Here is a 19,920-nt window from a genome sequence, read left to right as displayed (position 1 = left end):
CACACTCTACTAAGCGCACATCTACGGCTGAGAGCGCATCGGCGCACATAGATATCCGACGCAATGGATCGCACAAGAGCCCACGCGTCCGCAGAAGCGGCACCTCCAGAGTCAGGCATAATGGCTCTAGGCCTCTGCTCTGCATGCAACCTCAGAGCCGCACAGAGCGAGGAAGCAGACGCCCTTTGCGCCCAATGTCAAGAGGCCCTAGGAGCTCTAGCCCACGGCCAGTCTCACCCAAGATTAAGTGCTAGCTCCTCAGGAAACACCCCGGACCTAGCAGGCCCCAGTGAGACCGTCCCTCAGACGGGGACCCCCAGAGATCTGGCACCCCTCAACCTAGAACCGGCCTCGCTCTCCTGGGTGGAATTATTCAAAGGGATCCACGCCTTTGTCAGGATGCAGTCTGAGTACCGAGCAGACCCATACCCACCGGAAGACCCTCATGCCCCAGGACCCTCGAGGCCCAGGCACAGGCTCCCACCTCCCAGAAGCCCCATATACGGGGAAACGGATTACTCCGAGGAAGAAGTCGAGCCCCTCGAGGAGGGAGAACGTCCCTCGGGGACAGAGCTGCATCGAACCATGAGACGCTGCTTCGCAATGGAGGACCTCCCGGACCTGGTATCTCAATGCCTATCCGAGCTCGCTATCCCGAGCCAAGGCACCCCGGGGGAACCTAGAATGAACCCCCTGCTAGAGGGCCTCCGACAAACGGCCCACCATTTCCCCCTCCTACAGGTGGCGCAGCAGCTAATCGACCTGGAGTGGAATGCGCCAGAGTCCTCATTCAAAGGGGGTCGAGCCTTATCCACCATGTACCCCCTGGACCCAGCGACCAAGGAACTGTTAGCGTGCCCCAAAGTGGACGCCATAGTTTGCGCAGTCAAGCGCACCACCATACCAGTGGAGGGAGGGGCGGCCCTCAAGGCCGCACATGATCGGCGCCTGGAAGCCATACTGAAACAAGCCTTTGAGGTGGCAGCTATATCCCTTCAAATTGTGACCTGCTGCACCGTGGTGACACGTTCCTGTTTATCTCAAGCCAGGAACAACACCACAGGAGAAGACATGGAATCAACTCTCTCCTTCCTCACGGACGCTGCCTCCGATCTGGTACGCACAGCAGCCAGGGGAGTGTCATCCTCAGTGGCAGCCAGGAGACAACTCTGGCTGCGAAATTGGTCGGCCGACGCCTCCTCCAAGACACGCCTTACAAGAATGCCCTTCAAAGGTTCCCTCCTGTTCGGCAGCAAACTGGAGAAATTGGCTAACAAATGGGGCGACTCTCCATTACCTCGTCTGCCAGAAGACAAGTCAAAGAGAAACCAGCGCCCCTTTCCCAGGCCATCCAGAGGCAGAAGCTCACATCGCTTCAACCCTTACAGGAATACCTACCAAGCACCTCGTCCTTCGGCCAGAAACCAGTCCTTTCGGAACAGACACAACAAGAGGGGAACCGGCTCGGGTTCAGGTCCCAGCCGCACCCCACAATGAGAATCAGCCGACCCATCCAAGGGAAGAAGCCATAGGGGGCAGACTAACCCTATTCTACCGCACCCTGGTCTTTTTCTGTCTTTCTTACTATGTCACTGTCAATGAGCTTTCATGTTCTTTCTTCTATCTTTACTACCTTCTGCTCCTAAGAATCAACCAGAATTCCATAATTTTTTATCCCTGCTCTTTAAATCCTGACATTGTACAGAAAGTTGAAATGTTCCCCAGAGAGATTTCTCTAAGCCAGCTACATCCTTCCGTATTTCTTCAAGGCTAAACACTCCCCCTTCACCCTCTGCCTCGCCCTGAGAAGTTTGTTCCTCGGGTGCCCTCTCAGGGAGGTTTGATTCCTCTGTTCTCCAAAACCCCCCCACAAAAAACAGAAACCCTTCTATATTAATTTGGTGAGGTTTAAGAGGCAGCAAGGTTTTTGGCACTGGTTTTCTGTGCAGCAGTGAGAGAATGCAGGGTTTGATCTCCTGCACTTCTCCCCAGGGGGCTCAGCTCTTGTTTCTCTTCACTTGCGGCTGTACTTACTGTTCCATGCCGCATTCAAACCTGTGTCTGGCTTGTGGAGAGCCAGCCTCCCGGCTCTCCCGTGATGGTGTGTGTTCCAGTTGCTTGCTGGGTGGGGAGGGCCCCTCCTCGGCAATGCTGAAGACCTCAGCCTGGGGACGCGCTCCCCGATGCATGGCCAGGTCTTTCCCGACCCAGCAAACCGCGGGAACGGCGGACATCTTAGGAATTTCTGATGATGCCGATTCACCATTACAGGGGGCAAAGGAGCCGGATTTGCAGGTTTTACACACCCCCCCCCCCCGCCCCCCCCGATTTAAGTCCGGTCCGCTCTCATGGGAATGCCTCGGACCCTCCCTCTCTTCCCTCGCCCCCCCCTTCCCCCATGGGAAAAATCCTCTCGAGCCCGATTTTCCTCTGAATTTGTGCTTCTTTTGCACAAATTTTATTTGGCTAGCCTGCTGGAGGATGAAGACCCCTCCCTTGGTCCCCCTTCTCCAAAGATTCCTCGAATGCCCGCTCCGCTGCCCCCCGCGGTACCGGATGCGCAGGGTCCCGTGCGGGTGGTCCTGGGGGCCCCCTCCCTCCGGATCCGCCGCAACCTCCTGCGGACTCCTTACAAGATCCTGATGAGGATTTCTCTACGCTTGCCCCCCCCCCCCTTTGAGGGCGATGATCCCCGAGTCCTCCGCCTATTTCAGCAGGAAGAGCTGGAGCCACTCATTCCCTTTATTCTTCAGGAATTGTGTATCGATGCTCCCCCGAAGGATATGATGACGGCCGCAATGCCAGCGAATGCGGACCCGGTCCTGGCAGGACTTAGGGCGCTTCCGCGCATGTTTCCCTTCCATCCCATGCATAAGTTACTTCTCTTAGGGGAATGGGAAGCTCCTGAGACAGGTCTCTGGGTCGAGAGAGCTATGGATAAGCTCTACCCGCTCCCAGAAGATTGCCTGGACATGCTGAAAATTCCCAAAGTGGATTCTTCTGTCTCTGCGGTCACCAAGCATACCATGATCCCAGTCGTGGGCGCTACAGCGTTGAAGGATATTCAGGACCATAAGCTTGAGTTTTTTCTTAAGCGGATCTTCGAGGTCTTAGCTTTAGGGGTTCAGGTGACATTCTGCAGCAGTCTCAAGCAGCGGGCAAGCCTTAGGTGGGTTCAGAAATTACTCAGCACCCAGGACCTCCCGTTTGCAGAGACAGAGCAGGCGGAACGCTTAGAAGGCGCCATTGCATATGGTTCGGATGCCCTGTATGACTTGCTTCGTGTACAGGCCAAGGCAATGGTTTCCGCAGTTTCAGCCAGACGTCTCCTCTGGCTGCGCACCTGGTCCGCGGACTCTTCCTCCAAGGCTCAGCTGGGCACACTTCCTTTCAAGGGCAAGTGGCTTTTTGGAGAGGACCTGGAGCAGCTTATTAAATCCTTGGGCGAAAAAAAGGTCCATAAGGTGCCGGAGGACCACCCTAAACAGTCCAAGTCTTTCTTCCCGTTGCGTACCCGCTTCCGGGGACAACGCCGGTGCAACAGGGCACGTGGTTCCTTTCCCAGAGGAGGCACCTCCAGGTCACAGTCATGGTCTCATCCTTTTGGGGCCGCCGTGCCTTCCGAGATGGTAGTCAGCAACATCTGGCCACCAAGTCTGCTCCCCAATGAGATCCAGCCGGGCCATTCCTCCGCTCGAAACTTAGGTTGGGCATCTTTCTCTGTTTCGCGAGGAATGGGCCAGAATCACATACAATCAGTGGGTCCTCGAAGTGATAGAAAGCGGCTTCGCGTTAGAATTTGCCCAGGACCTACTTGGATCTTCATCTCGTCTCTCCTTGTGGTCAACTAAAGAGGCCTGCGGTTTGTCAAACCCTAGCCTGGCTCCAGGAACTCGGGGCGATAATCCCGGTACCAGTACAGGAACAAGGTGCCGGCCAGTATTCCATTTACTTTGTCGCCCAAGAAGGACAATGCCTTCCGTCCAATCCTGGACCTCAAGCGAGTCAACCGGGCATTCAGGGTACCCCATTTCCAAATGGAGACCCTGAGGGTGGTGATAGCGTCGGTCCGTCCAGGCGAATATCTGGCCTCTCGACTTTACAGAGGCTTACCTTCACATACCGATTTGACGAGAGCATCAGAAGTATCTCCGCTTCAACATCCTGGATAAACACTTCCAGTTCTGGGCTCTACCCTTCGGCCTTGCCACCGCTCCCCGCACTTTTACCAAAATCATGGTGGTAGTGGCGGCTGCACTCAGACAAGAAGGAATCCTAGTCCACCCTTATCTGGACAACTGGCTCGTGCAGGCCAAGTCATCAACTCTTTGCGGTCGAGCAGTCGACAGAGTCCTTGCTCTCCTCACTTCGCTCGGCTGGATAATCAACTTCCCCAAGAGCAACCTCCAGCCCTCCCAGGTCCTGGAATTTCTGGGAGCTCGTTTCGATACTCGGGTTGGAAAAGTATTTCTTCTGGATGCGAGGGCACTCAAGCTCATCGATCAAGTGAGCAACTTTATTTCCCTGCCGCTTCCCACGGTGTGGGATTATCTGCAGGTTCTGGGGACCATGGCCTCCACTATCAACCTGGTCCCCTGGGCTTTTGCACATATGCGTCCATTACAGAAAGCATTATTATCCCGCTGGCAGCCAGTGTCCGAGCAGTTCCAGGAGAACCTACCCCTCTCCGACTCTACCATTGCAGACATACAATGGTGGCTGTCGCTGGCACATCTCCTGAAGGGGATGCCCCTACTGACTCCCTCGTGGGTCATAGTTACCACGGATGCCAGTCTCTCCGGGTGGGGAGCGATCTGTCAATCTCAAACAACACAAGGACACTGGTCCCCAGTCAGTTTTTGTCAGGCAACATCCACGATTTGGAAATGAACAATTTCCCAACAGGCTGTCTTTGGCTGATAATATTCTGGAAAAACAAAATCAGATAGCGGATGGACCAAGTTGCCAATTGCAATCATACGGATGGTCATTGGATGATCACCTAACAGGAACTTTTTCAACTTTTGGGCCACGCCACAAATAGATCTATGTGATATCGTTGATCAGCAAGGTTCCCACATACTGCTCCAGGAGACCAGCAATTGACACTGTAGCTATGAATGCTTCCTTGATTCTGTGGAATTGTGGATTTCTGTATATGTGTTCCCTCCAATTCCACTTACAGTCAAGACCATACAGAAGTTAAGGAAAGAAAAAATTCTAATGATTTCATGACCCCTTTTTGGCCATATCAGATTTGGTTTCCATGGCTACAATGCCTAACTGTTCAGCATCCAGTAAGAAAGCAATATTCTAATATTTCTAATCTTGCAGTGTTTCTTCATCTCAACCTTCAGTCATTGACTTTGACTTCATGGATGTTGAAAGTCAACTAATGTCTTCTCAGGATTGAAAACTAATTCCGTCAGAGCTCGACTCTGTGCCATAGTGGCATACCACAAACGTTTGGAAGGAGTTCTATCTCCCATTAACCTACAGTCACTAGATTCATGAAAGGTCCAGCCCATCTAAAACCTCCAATTAAAGAATCTCCTGCTCCTTAGGATATAAATGTAGTTCTTGCTCAACTCACAAAAACACCATGCTAGCCTTTAGCAGCAGCAGAGCTAATATTTCTGTCCCGAAAAGTTTTATTTTTAAAAGCAGTCACTTCTGCTGGGCAATAAGTGAATTGCAAGTCCTCATCTCATATTCTCCCTATACTCAAAATTTACAGAGTAGTTATGAAAAATCATCCTAAACTTCTTCCAAAGGTAGAATTTAATTCAACCAATCCATTGTGTTGCCAGCGTTTGTTTCCGAGACCGTTGGATTGCAGAAGGGCTTTATTCTATTTAGAATAAAGTCTCTCACAGAGTCTTCTCAACTATTCATTTCTTCTATCCCAGTCAGGCAAGGTTTTTCAGTTTAAAAAAATAAGTCTTTCAACTTGAATCTTTCTTTGTATTTTTTATTGCTACTAGCTGAAACCCATTGAAATTCCTCAGTGGCCCCTATTCAGTATCTTCCTCTCCAGCCCTAACCCAGCACACCCTTTCCTCCTCATTGGCCTAGCCCCAGCCTACACTAACCGCCCCCCCCCCCCCACCCACCAACTCCCCAGCCAGACTCAGGAACCCTCTGACTTCCTCACCAGCCTGACTCCGTCTCTCCAGCACACCCCAGTGCACTGCCCCAGACCCACCCCAGCACACCACCTGACCTGCCCAGCCTGAGCACACTTCCAACCTAGCACGTTCCCAGCTCCCATCCTCCGCTCGACCTGTGCACACTGACCTTCCTCCCTTTACTGCAAACAAAATAAAGTTGACAACCCCCCCCCCCCCCCGAAAAAGCAAGCTGCACGACAGTACCCATTCCCCCTGCCCACCAAACCTTCTGAAGCAAATGCCTTCAGAACCCCTGCTGACCTCCACCCACCCCATCCCATCCCAAGGGTGCAGGTCCGCAGGTGTTGCCGGACCCCCCGTCTCTCCTGCCCCCACTGCTGCGGCTGGGCATGACAGAGAATTTAGGGAGGGGCTGAAGGGACACTGCTGCTGTCTGCCCAGATAGAGAATTGCCACTGTTGCTTGCTTGTCCCTAAGGCCCTTTATTATGCTGAGAAGAAAGGGGAGAGGTTATCTGGAGGGAGGGGATTGAGTTTTCCCTGGAAGGGAGTGCTACTTTTGAGAAGAAGGTTGGGGGAGTGGCAGAGAATGAGGGCTGCTTGCCAGGGAGAGAGCACCTAGGTGGGGGAAACCAGAGGGGGTTATACCGGACACAGTATGTGTAAGGGGGGCTTAAGTCAGCTGCAACTCCCCCCCACCCCTTCTGGACCTTGTTCTGCTCCAGCCCTCTGGGTTCCAAAGTGGTCCCTGCTTTAAAAACAAATAAATAAATAAATAAAATAAATAAAATAGTGAAAGCCACTGAGCCAAACTTTGCTGCTTGCTGTCCTGCTGAATATGGACCTCAGAGAGACCCTAGTGGCAAAGGAGTGAGGGGGGAAAGTCAATTGGAGTCTCTGGCACTGAGCCAGGAAGGGAACTGGACAGATGAGATGGGCCTTATCGTCTTTGCCATCAGGTTCTCTTTCTCTCTTAGATGTTTCTGTTTTTCCTCTTGTACAGGCTCCCATTTGCTGTCCGTTTTCTTCCTGTGAGTGTTTTTTTTTTCCTTTCAGTCAATCACAGTGATCTGATTCCTTTGCTTGCTCTATTACTGTGTTCCCCCACCAGCAGCACCATGGGCTGCATTACTTTTAACCTTTTAAAATAAATGCCGTGACCATGGCTTTGCCTGCATTTCCCATTGCCCCGGAGAACGAATGCTCTCTGACATCTGTCTCACTTGTTCATCCCCACCAATGTTTGCAGTCTTGAACGCCCCAGGCTCTCCCTGCCTCTCCTCCCTTTGATTTTTGCGCCTCTCATCAAAAGGCCGTACCTGGGTAATAATGGTTTAATCGGGTAAAAAAAGCTGTCCGAAAACCGTGCACCCTTAATCCAGGTAAAAGCACACATGGTGTTCTGCAACTTGTACACGTTTAGCCGTGTTGGGTGGAAGTGGGGCATTTCCAAGGGAGCTTAGGTCGAGGGAGGGAAATTTTAATGCACGTAGATTGCATTTTCAAATCCGTGGACGACGACGTTCCATGGAGAAAGGTCCCACGGAAGAAGCACTTGGAAGGGTCCGTGGTTACTTAGTACCCTTGGCAGTTTTGTGAGTGAAAGTGAGCACGAGCCATGCAAAAAGTTTGAAAAAATCACCCCTCCTCCCCCCAAAAATTACAAGCACACCATATTTGTTTTGGCAGAGGAGCAGATTGTAATCGGATGAAGCTAGCAACAAGGTTTTCGCCCCGGATCCTTTCCAGAGCATCTCGCCACTCTTTCCCCCACCCCCCCCAATAGGTGTGTTCCCAGATATTGTGTTGGGGGCGCTTATGAGGGTGTGCGGTGGAAACTGAAAGCCGATTCGGTCACCGCAGTGAGGTGCTGTGCGGAGGAGGTTGGATCAAGTGGGCACTTACTGACAAAACGGCCCGAGTCAAAGCTTGAAGGCTCCAGGAGATAATGTGGCACGTTGCTGCCGTGAAATGGAATATTAAACATCCTGCCTCTCTAAGCTTAGCATCTTAGCCAGCTTGGTTTTGGCTGAAGGGTAGCCCAGGGTGTGCCTCGTACTCTAAATTCCCCCGTTTTTGCTTTTTCTTTTTCTTTTTTTTCCTCCTGCAGATGTGGAGTACGCAGAGATAAAGAACGACTTTGTGGCTGCCCGGTCTCGTCTTCCTGTGATGTTCATTGCTACCCCTAAGGACAGAAAGATCTCGCTCTGGACCGAAGGTCGACCCTCTGCTCCGGTGAGCTGCTTTGCATTTCACACCTTGCCAGCAGGGAGGTACAACGTCGGACCTTCTTGATAGGCTTGCATCATCCTTTTCCACTCTCTTGACTGTAAGGGTGACCATCATCCTTTTTGACATGGGGAGCAGGAGGGGATTTGCTTCGCTGACCCCCCCGTCGGTGAAAGCTGTAGAGTTTACTTCTGCCATCTCTCTTTGCCTTGCTAGGCAGTAGTTCAAAGGAGAGTGAAACAGCGTGTGAGACATCCTGAGTGCCATTGAAAAGGTCACGCTGAAGCAAAGTCCAGCACTAGGAAAGAATTATACATTGGCTTTGACTTAAAAGAACATTTGTTATTTGAACAAGGGTCTGCTATTTGTCGTGGTCACCATGGATGGTGGAAACGGCACAAAGTCCTGTGCTTACTGCAAAGTGGCTTGGGCGACTCTTGTTTCTCAGTCCTTCAATGTGATTGCCTCAAAGACCTGGAACTGCGCTTGCTGGCCCAGTACTGCAAAAGCAATCAACCCTCAAACTGAATCCTTTGGCATCGCTATTGAGTCTTTGGGAGCCATCCCTTCAGCTTCTCTCCTCCTTCCCTGTCTCCGGGACCTCCTGAGCCCATCACCGTTGCAGCGCAGCCACGGACCTGTTGGTTCCGAGGGACCGGGGGCCTCCCGCGCCACAGTATTGCGATTCCATCACCTGTCTGGCCAGTCCTTCCAGTGGTAGGAATTCCCCCTCAATGCGGGAGCATCAGTGGCGCGGCCAGGCTGTGCAGTCTGCTGCTAGATCCCCTGGCAACGTGCAGCGGAAAGGCATTTCCTGCTCGTCAGCATCCCAGTTGTCTCAGACTGTTCCCCTGTTGGCGTAATCCCAGATAGGAAGTGCCAGGGTTGGATTTAGATATTAAAATTAATTTATATAGCATCCAGATATTACTTATTTTATTATTTTGCTATATTATTTTCTTAACACTCTGGCTTTGTAAGCAGCAATTTCCCATTTGTTTTCCCAGCCACAGCAGCATTGCTTGGTGATCAACTCCAGTTACTTGTGGCCAGTTGGGAAGTGGCACCCTCTTTCTGGATGGGGGCGGGGAGGGTCAGCCTCAGGCATCGATTCTGGGGCCTGCCCTGTCCAATATGTTAGAACAATATTGCAGAGGGATTAGGAGGGAAAAGTTTTGTCTTTTTGCGAGCAATGCTAAGATCCACAGTCAGGTCGGTGCCATTTTGAAATACGGCGCAGACAGGGCTCAGGGCTAGAGGGCACCCCAGGACCCAATGCTGGATCTGATTTGTAATTTGGAGGTTAAGGGGGAACGGGAGGAGGGTTCCAGGGTGTAGGAGGGAGTTTCCCCACTAGAAACCAATGAGGTTTTATAAGGCTTGGAGGAATCAGAGGGGAGGAGGAGGTTTTGGGGGGGGGGACCCTATACCCCAATGAATTTTTGTTGTCATTCGGCAGGGGGGGCATGGGGCAGTGGATTGAAGGGGGGACAGGACTTGCTGGGCTATATTAGTCTTGCATTTTGACAGGGTTGGGGGGGGGGGGGGAAGGAGGCTGTTGTCATGTGAACAAGTCATTATTTACCCTTGACATGCCATGACTGCCTTGAGTGGTGGCCCCAGGTGACCAGGGAATCAGCTTTGACCCCTGCACTGTTTTGTTTTGGGTTTTATTTTTTGCAAGGGGTTTTATTTTTTGTTTTGCATGGCCCTTTAAATCTAATACAGAAGCCTCGGGACCCATGTTAGATTACAGTTACCATTTCCTCAAGAGGTGGTGTTAATTTAACATGGCTGACAACTTTCTGAGTTGGCTACGGTAAGTTATTAACATCAGTTGCCTATTAATGAGCTACTTTGCATGGATTAGCAAAATTCATGCTTGCAAATTGCATGCAAAGCAGCTCATTTTAATAGGGGAGGGAATCTGCACAAGGCTATGCAAAATATCACGCGATATACTCTTTAATGTGTGTTAGAGCTCTGCCACAGCTTGGTGCATCTCCCAGTTAGATTGTGAGCCCCACAAGGAAAACACATACAGAACCCGAATGTAACTCGCCTGGAGCCATCAATTAAAAGGCATGAGCTCAATCTAAAACAAAAATTTGGAAAGGTAGGTTTAAAAGAAAAAAAAGAGAGCGAACAGTGTAGCAGCACATTTGCGTGTTTATGGTGCAGTAATCATCTGATTCAGCAAAGAGTGTTGGGTCTGTCAGAATAAATAGCAACCTGGTTAGTGTAAGATGTTGATGATGTTCCAGTGGAAATGCTGGCAACCACAGGACTAGGTTTGTCTGGCAGGCTGCAAGCACAGTAATAACTAGAAGTCCCAGCGGACACACAGGCTCTGTCCAGCAGGCAGCACAGGGGATTTGGGAGGCCATGTGTGGCTGGCTGTTTGGATTATTTCAGAGCCCTGTGGTTAGGCACGGGAAAGCTGGGTGCTGAAGGGCCTAAGTGAGGATCTTGTATGTTTTTTTGTTTTTTTTTTTTTTTTTAATTTACTCTTTATTGCTTTTCAAATTTACAATAACAAATATATTCTTTGTCATAGGAAAATTATGTGCCTTCCTCTTAAGATAAAGAAAATACAACATAAATATTGATATTCTCAGTACAGAAATCTTTTCAAATTATTCATCTCATGCACATTATCATTATAGAGGAAATATGATGGAGGGCGTAAAGAAATACAGAGGAGTTATAAAGGAAAATACAAATCAATTTGGTGGTCAACCAAGAGTTACTTCATACATAATTACCCCACATTTGATGTTTCAACTGTAATTGGATATTTAGCATTTAAGAAATCTCTCAATTGTGGTGTATCGAAGAAAATGTAAGTAGACCCACGCCAACTCACTACACGTTTGCAAGGGTATTTCACAATAAAGCTTGCCCCCAGAGATAACGCTTCGGGTTTCATCTGTAGAAAGGCTTTCTGCCGCAATTGGGTGGCCTTGGCAAGGTCAGGAAATATCCTTACCAAGTCCCCACAGAATGGTACCCTTAAATTCTTATAATAATTTCTCATTATCAGATTTAGATCTTCTTCTGAAAACAAAGTCACTAGAAGTGTCTCTCTTCCCATGACCTCTATTTCTGATGCCTCCAAATACTGCGTCAGATTTGCCATGTCATCCAATACAGTGGTTCTGGGAGTACTTTGCCTTTGAGAGAGATGTATTTTATTTATTTATTTATTATTTTGTTATACCGACTTTCATGACAAGAATCACATCAACCCAGTTTACATTTAACAATGTGAATAAGGCAGGGAGTAACATAATAATCAATAATCAAAGTTCAAACATCTTAAACAATAGTAGGATGTGAAAAAGTTACAATGAAACAGGGAGAAATAACTTGGATTTAGAAAGGGGAGGGACAACTGAACAGGAGAATATTTACAGTGCAGCCAATTGCGTCAGTAATATAGTTGAGATATTACTTCAGAGATATAGTAAGAGAATATTTACAGTGCAGCCAATTGCGTCGGTAATATAGTTGTGTAGCAAACTGAATCAGTGAGGTACAGTTGTATGGCATAATAATAGGTGCTGGGTATGAGTGTGTGAGCGGAGCTGGGTATGAGTGTGTGGTACTGTGTATGAGTAAGAGATTGGTGCTGGGTATGAGTGGGTGGTGTGTATGAGTGGGTGGTGGGTGTGAGTGGGTATGAGTGGGTGGAGAGTGGGTGGTGCTGGGTATGAGTGAGAGGTTAGAGGTTTCTAATTTCCATCCAATATTTCCTAATTCAGTCCAATGTTTCTAATTTCAGTCCAATTTTTGAATAGGTGTTTGTACTGCTGAGTGGAGGAATCAGTCCAGGGCTGGGAATGCTTTTTATTAATTTTTAATCACAGGAATTTTCTCCTGGGAGACTTTCAAGAAGTCTCCCAGGTATTTCTTTAACGTTACAAGGCTCAGTTCATCCTTAATCACCGGAAAATTCAATATGCGAAGGTTCAAGTGTCTAATCGAGTTTTCAAGAAACTCCATTTTTCTCATCGTTGCAAACCTTTCCCTAGAAAAGGCTGCAGAAACTTCTTTTAATTCTTTGACCTCCACTTCTATTCTTTGGATAACACACCCTTGTTCTTGCAGTATTAGTTGGTGATCGTGAGCAACAATGTCCAGTTTAGCAGAAACCCCTTGTAACTTTAAAGACTGCTCTTGCAATTTAATATCCATTCAAGCCATGAGCTCCCATAGGGAGTCTAATGTTACAACTGCTGGTTTTTCAATCCTGTGCGCGGTTAGACTCACCCCGCTAGGTCCAGAAATCGAATCAATCCTCTCAGCTTCCTCCACCTCACTTTCACTCTCTCCGGCCGTCCCACTTAGCCTTTTTGGGTTTGAAGTTGTCGCTTCCCCGGAACAGACTCCCTCGGCTCCCCCCGACTGGCCGAAAATCTCCAGTAGCTCCAGGAGTCTGAGGAGGAAGCTAGCAGCAGTTGTCGCGGACTTAACGATATCTCTCCCAGCGAAAGTGGCTCTCCTCCAGCCACTCCGCCCACAGGAGCCACAGCCCATCCCACTGAAGTTGCAAATTCCCGAATTAATCCGTGATCTGAAGGTAGGGTGGGTTCGGAAGGGTTCACCTTCACCCTACCTTTTCTTTTGTGGGGCATTTTCCAAGTAATAAACCGAAATAAGTCCGAAGAAATCAGAATCAGAGCGTTCAGGAACAGCAGCCTCTTAGTCGGCCGTCTTGTTTACGCCTGATTCCCTTGTATGCTTTTCTACCCAAGATGCTGTTGTACAAAGGAGGAAGATTATCCTGGATAAGGAGAGATGGTGCAGGTGGTCGCACTCTGTGCCCAGCAGCTGGGATGTGTTCTTAGCAATGTGAACAGAATGACCAGGTAGATGGGACGGGCAGGATGGTCTTTTTCTGTCATCTCCTATGAACATAAGAACATAAGAAATTGCCATGCTGGGTTAGACCAAGGGTCCATCAAGCCCAGCATCCTGTTTCCAACAGAGGCCAAACCAGGCCACAAGAACCTGGCAATTACCCAAACACCAAGAAGATCCCATGTTACTGATGCAGTTAATAGCAGTGGCTATTCCCTAAGTAAACTTGATTAAGAGCAGTTCATGGACTTCTCCTCCAAGAACCTAACCAAACCTTTTTTGAACCCAGCTACACTAACTGCACTAACCACATCCTCTGGCAACAAATTCCAGAGCTTTATTGTGCGTTGAGTGAAAAATAATTTTCTCCGATTAGTCTTAAATGTTCTACTTGCTAACTTCATGGAATGCCCCCTAGTCCTCCTATTATCCGAAAGTGTAAATAACCCATTCACATCTACTCATTCAAGAAATCTCATAATCTTAAAGACCTGTATCATATCCCCCTCAGCCGTCTCTTCTCCAAGCTGAACAGCCCTAACCTCTTCAGCCTTTCCTCATAGGGGAGCTGTTCCATCCCCTTTATCATTTTGGTTGCCCTTCTCTGTACCTTCTCCATCGCAACTATATCTTTTTTGAGATGCGGCGACCAGAATTTGATAACCTCAGTCGTTGTATTCCTTTCCAGATCATTATGTTACTAGGTTTTGTACGTTTTTATGTGCATGGATTTATAACCCTGATTCTTTTGGAAACATCGGAACCACAAGCCTGATCATGTAGTGTGTGTGCAAATCAAGGAGTGGAGCAGCTAGTCTAGAAAAACACTGCTAGTTGTTCTTGCTGTTTCTGAAGAAGGCATTATACCTGTGATACCCAAAATATGTCAGCAGACTGGGAAAACGGACTGGTTGAAATTCACACGGAGCTTGTGGCAAAGCTTGCACTGGAGCTTGGGGGGTCCTAGCCACGCATTTCTATGGGATGAGCACCTCTCCTTACTTCTAGCGACATGGTGGCAGTCTCACGGGGTGGAGGAGGTGAGAGGTCTGGTATTCGGCGACGTTGGCTGAGCATGAGCCGACCTAAGTTCCAGTTTCTGCATGCCTATGTTTTGCCCAGTTATAATTTATCAATTAAAAAAAAACAAAACAGTTTGTCCTTTCGTTTGAAAGCTGCTGTGCAATTCAGTTACCAGAACTTTGTTCCCAGACCACCTATCCCGGAGGTGGCTGTGTGTGCCATGCTTAATATATTAAGCTGTAAAGTGTTTTGGATGAGGAACATTTAGTATGACTGCACTGAAGTGCTGCTATAAAGAAAATGTTTGAAAATTGATGTGGAGTTGAAAATTTTATCGGATGTATAAAGCATCTGTGATGATCCAACTGTTATGTTTTATTTATTTATTTATTTTTTTGTGATTGGGAAGGGGAGTGGGAGAATGAAAGTGAAAACTAAAATGCCCATCAGAAATTTGTATTTCATAATGTCTGGGTGCCTGGAGTGGTAGGGAACCAAATGGCAAGACAAAAGATGAACATGAAATAGAAGCCGTGTAAACGAGCTTTGAGAGAAACGGAAGAGGGGCACCATGACTGAGAGGGATTGGAGGCAGCACAGGTTAAGCATATTAATGTTAAAATCAAACTGCCTAATTTGTTCCTAACAATCAGGTTTAATTTACACACCTAGTTTATTATTTTACATTGTTACCGTACTATGATGGCACACGAGTAATTTGTAATCTATACCACCCATGTTTCTCTTTATCGTGCCCTTCTGTAAACCGTTGTGATGGTATTTAACTTAACGACGGTATAGAAAAATTTTTAAATATATAAATAAATAAATCTCTGGGACTAGCATCAAACTCAGAGACAGGTGAAAAGGAGAAGGTGTGTGTGTGTGTGTGTGGTAGGGAGGGCTTGGTAAAACTGGAATCTGAATCCTTAAATTATTTGTTGCCTTACACTTCTTTTTGCCTTTTTCAGTGAAAAACTTAATTTAATTTGGATTTTTAGCCACCTTTCCAAGATGGTGAAGGTGATTTTTACAGCATTTATTAAGATTCAGGTACAGTAAGTCTCAAGGAGTTTACAGTGGGATGCTGGGGCAGCAGAAGATAAAGTGACTAGCCCGAGCTCACAGGGAATGTTAGTGGAGGCGATGGGATTTGAACCTTTTTGCTCTAACAGACCAATCTCATTTCAATATGCAAAACTTTGCTGCTGCTGCTGCTGCTGCAAGAGGCCAGTGATGCTCAGACTGACATGGAATGTGAGCCCTATGCAGTGGCATGGTTGATGCAGACTAGTAGGTGAACCCACTATGCCCATGCTGACAGCAGGCAGGCGTGCTCAGACAGGAACAAGGACTGGGCTTCACCTGTACAAGTCCTGTTCTCCGCTGATTGGATTCTAATGCCCTTGGGTTTTAAGGCCCGGTAGCACTTAGGCGAGGAGCCCATGAAAAGCAGCAGGTGGGGCTGAGAACCAGGCGATAGTCAGGCAACAGTAGGTCCATGGCAGAAGTAAGAACTGGAAGTCAGGCAAAGAACAGAGTGGGCAAGACCAGAGGTGAGGGAGGAATGCAAGAGACAAGGGCCAGGACAGACAAAGGTGCAAGGATAGTAACAAGCAAGAGGCAAGGGCTGGAAACGGGAACAAGGCAACAAGTGCTGCTGGCAGAAGCACGGCAGGAGGACCTGTTACTTCAGGCGTTTGTCAGGAGTGCAGTTGGGGTTTAAATAGCCAGCCGCATTGACATCGTCTGAAGTCACCTCTGTCTCTTCCCTAACTTGGGACTTAGAAGTTCTTGTGAGTGCGCACCTAGGAGGGGAGGCATGACGTGCCCCGCTGTGGGAGCGTGATGGCGGCATCCTAGCAGTGAGGGAGGTGCGTCATTGGCCTGTGGCGTTCAGTGTAAGTGTGGTCGATGGCGGGGCTGTCCTGCGACCAGCCCATATTACATGGACTCCCCCGTTACCAATCCTTGCACTGTCTGTTTGTGGCAGCCAATCTAGCTGGCACCAAGATCCAACACCAGGGTCATTATGTTCTGGCCTGGGGACGGTTTGTGACAGCGCGACATCACCACGGGCTTTCTCTGGCCAACCTTTCCCCTAGCTGGGGCCCAGGAGGAATCAGGGAAGGTCTAAAAAGGGGCGACATTTATGAGGGAGAGCGCGGTGAGGGTCTGTGCAGCAACTGGATGGTGACGGGCCTTTGCTGGACTTGGTCGTGCGTGTTTTTGGTGAGCTCCTTTACCATTTAGTTCAGTGTGCCTTCAGACCTGATCAGGTGTGCAGCGGGGAAGTCACCACCACCTGATGTTCTGTTCCAGATGACCACTTGCTCTTAGCACTTTGCAGCAGCAAGAAACGGCAGTGGTGGCTCTCGGAGGTGCTGGATCTCCATTCTGAGCACATGCGTACTCTCACGCCCTTCTGTTGCCTGTTCACTGTGAGCCCCGGAGTGTGGTTTGTTTGTTTGTTTTTTTCTTTTGTTTTGTTAAAGGGCCACATGCAAGGTTTGAATAGCTGGTCTCTGCTTTCTGCAGTGCACACATGGCACAAAGCACTACCCCCCTCTTTCCCCCGCCTTAATCTCCTCTGAGTCGTCCTGTCCTCTCCCTTACCCCTGTGCTAAGTGAGATAGGGATTGCATGAATGGAGCAAGGCATGCTTTGCGTATCGGCTACGTGAGCAGCGGTGGAGCTCTGACTGTGCACACCACGTGGACTTTTTCCTTCTCTTGATATTATATATCTTGGGAGTGGGGAGGTTTGCTCACGGGACTCCAGGCTTGAGAATAAGCTCATAAAGCTTCTTTTTCTTGTAAACGATATTCCCGTCCCTTATCGGAGCACCTGCAGAAGGAGAGCCTCTGCTGCCAGTGGGGAGTAAACGGTAAGTGATTACAAGGGATGCAGTTACCCTCTGGAGGCGGGATGGGCCGGAGGGAGAAAGCGCCGGTGCATGGTGAGAAACTGCGGGTAGGGAAGAAGCAGGGGAAGCAGGAGCGTCTGCAGGGTGAATAGCTGGAGCAGGCATGGGTGGGTGGGGGGACATGGTTAAGACAACTGAGAGTGAAAGGAATGAAGGGGAGAGGAGGGGGTGCTATCTGTGTGTGACCAAATTGTGTCTGAATCCCAAGTATTATGCTAAAGCTACGAGTATCCCACGAATGCAACTCGCACTTTATCCTCTGTCTGGTGCTAGAGGAGCCATGGAGACAGTGGGGGAGCATTCATGGAGGAACAAACCAGCAGCGGTTATCTGCAGTCGGTCTTGGTGCATGTGTGTGTATCTAAAAGCGCAACCTCTTGCCATGACACAAGCACATCCATTTAATTTCCAAAGCTACAGGAAGACTATACCATTCAGACAGGTGCATGTGTGTATCTGTCCCCCCCCCTCTCTTTTTATTTTACAATTTGGAAGAGCTTTCACGGCTTCCCTAGCTGCTGTTTTGACTGTGACTCCTTTCCATATTTGCTGTGCCAAACGGCATATTTATTTATTTATTTATTTATTTATTTGTTTGTTTGTTTGTTTGTTTGTTTGTTTGTTTATGTGGCTTGGTCTTAAAAAGGTTGGGGAACATTGGTTTAGTGGTTATAACGCTGCACTGAGTTTAGTCCTGAGGCCAGTCTGGGGTCGTGGCACAGCCCTTGCCAGACCGAGTGTGTGTAAGGTCCGTGTTACCCCTTGAGAACAGAAAATAGCAGGCGGATACATAGCTATTGATTCAGGAGCCCCACAGTGTTTGTTAACAAGGAGGCATCGGTGATTTCCGAGGTTCAACATTTGTGTTTGTCACTGGGCAGAGAAGTGTGGCTGCCATGTTAGTCCACTCCAATGCAGGGGCATAAAAGTCAAGAAACAAAAATTACATACGGAGATACCTTTGGTCAGATTAATAGCCCGATAGTAACACAGTGGATAACGGCAGGAAAAAATCATTTGGCACTTCCATTCTGCCCCCGTTGCTAAGGCTGCATCCCAGCTGCCAGCAGCAGAGTGTGACCCCCTGAATGAATTTCTCCTTATCCAAAATAATTTTTTTTTTTATTGTCTTCCTCCTTCATACTCTTGCATCTTGAGTAGAAGAACATACAAGATCCAAACTTTTTTCCCGTCTTCACGTACCTTTCCCATGCCTATCCCCACTGGGCTCTGAAAATAATCTGAAATAGCCAGCAGCATCCAGCCCCTGAGTCCCCTGCACTCTCTGCCAGATAGACTCGTCCTCGTGAGCGCCTGTGTTTCCACTAGGACTTCTAGTTATTACTGTACTTGCAGCCTGCCGGACAGACCCAGCTGTTAGTTGATTCTACTGCTGTAGCCTGCCAGACAAAGCCCAGTTTTATGGTTGTGTGGTTTTCCACTAGAACTTTGTTTGACATTAACCACTTTACCATTCGTTCTGGCAGCTCCAACACTCATTGCTGGATCGGACAAGGAAGGCATGATAAAAACGTAGATGTGCTGCCACTTGGGGCTTTCGTTTCTCTTCGTTTAAGTTCGCTTTTCCAAACGATGCTCCAGGTGGCTTACAAATTTTATTTGAACTAAGACCTTTCTGTTCCTTCCACTTTTACAACCAAGCTCTCTTAAACTCCAGATCTACGACTGATTTCAGTATTCTGGTCCATTGGAGGCTGGAGACCCACAGCTTTGCCGCAGACATGATAGGCTCAGGGCCCCTGGAGATTGGAAGGATGGCAGCTGCTGGAGGGAAAGCTCCCAATAGCTCAATGATGGCACCTAAGTAGTCCAGTAGTCAACGCACAATAAAGCTCTGGAATTTGTTGCCAGAGGATGTGGTTAGTGCAGTTAGTGTAGCTGGGTTAAAAAAAGGTTTGGATAAGTTCTTGGAGGAGAAGTCCATTAATGACTATTAATCAATTATACTTAGGGAATAGCCACTGCTATTAATTGCATCAGTAGCACGGGATCTTCTTAGTGTTGGGTAATTGCCAGGTTCTTGTGGCCTGGTTTGGCCTCTGTTGGAAACAGGATGCTGGGCTTGATGGACCCTTGGTCTCACCCAGCATGGAAATTTCTTATATTCTTATGAAGCTGCTTTCCCATTACTGGGCCAGCAAGGAGAGCCAAGGTCTTTGTGACAATCAAACCAGGGATGGAATGGGGAGGTAGAAAAACGTCATGTGAGGCGCGTTGTGCCTTTTTATATTCTGCCTTTCCCGACTGGTCAGCCAGTTCAAAGCGGATTATTTTCAGGTTCTCTAGGTATTTTCCCATCCCCAGAGGGGCGAACAATCTAAGTTTGTGCTTGAGGCAACAGAGGGTGAAGTGACTTGCCCAAGGTCACAAGAAACATCAGAGCGATTTGAAGCCTGGATTCCCTGGTTCACAGCCCACTGCTCTACCCACTAAGTTGCTACCCCACTCCTTTGTGGTAAACCCAGCCGTTTGTAGTATTTCTGACATCATAAGTTTAGTTTAGTTTATTGTCATTTATATACCGTTACATCAGACGTACCTTCACAACGGTTTACAAAGTTAAAACAGATTCAGAAATACAATGTTTGTTAAAACAGTAACAGCTAAGACTACAAAAGGTAAAAGAAAGATAAAATCAGATAAAATTAAGTTTGGGCAAAATCTCATAGAGAACAAATAAATAAGACTAAAGGAGGAATAAATGTTTTAGCTCATTGACCTTTATTAC

General features: G+C 48.3%; 1 protein-coding gene across 1 annotated transcript in view; it reads left to right on the top strand.

Moving 5' to 3' along the window:
* NOL6 (nucleolar protein 6) overlaps nucleotides 1–19,920 on the top strand; it is a 207,050-nt gene that overhangs the window by 111,378 nt on the left and 75,752 nt on the right. Inside the window, exon 22 of the mRNA XM_029581150.1 lies at nucleotides 8,241–8,365. Within this exon, the coding sequence (XP_029437010.1) occupies nucleotides 8,241–8,365 (125 nt within the window). The remainder of the gene's footprint in view (nucleotides 1–8,240; nucleotides 8,366–19,920) is intronic.

This window comes from Rhinatrema bivittatum, chromosome 1 (assembly GCF_901001135.1).
Source record: "Rhinatrema bivittatum chromosome 1, aRhiBiv1.1, whole genome shotgun sequence".
Taxonomy (NCBI): domain Eukaryota; kingdom Metazoa; phylum Chordata; class Amphibia; order Gymnophiona; family Rhinatrematidae; genus Rhinatrema; species Rhinatrema bivittatum.
This window is presented reverse-complemented; position numbering and strand designations above follow the sequence as displayed.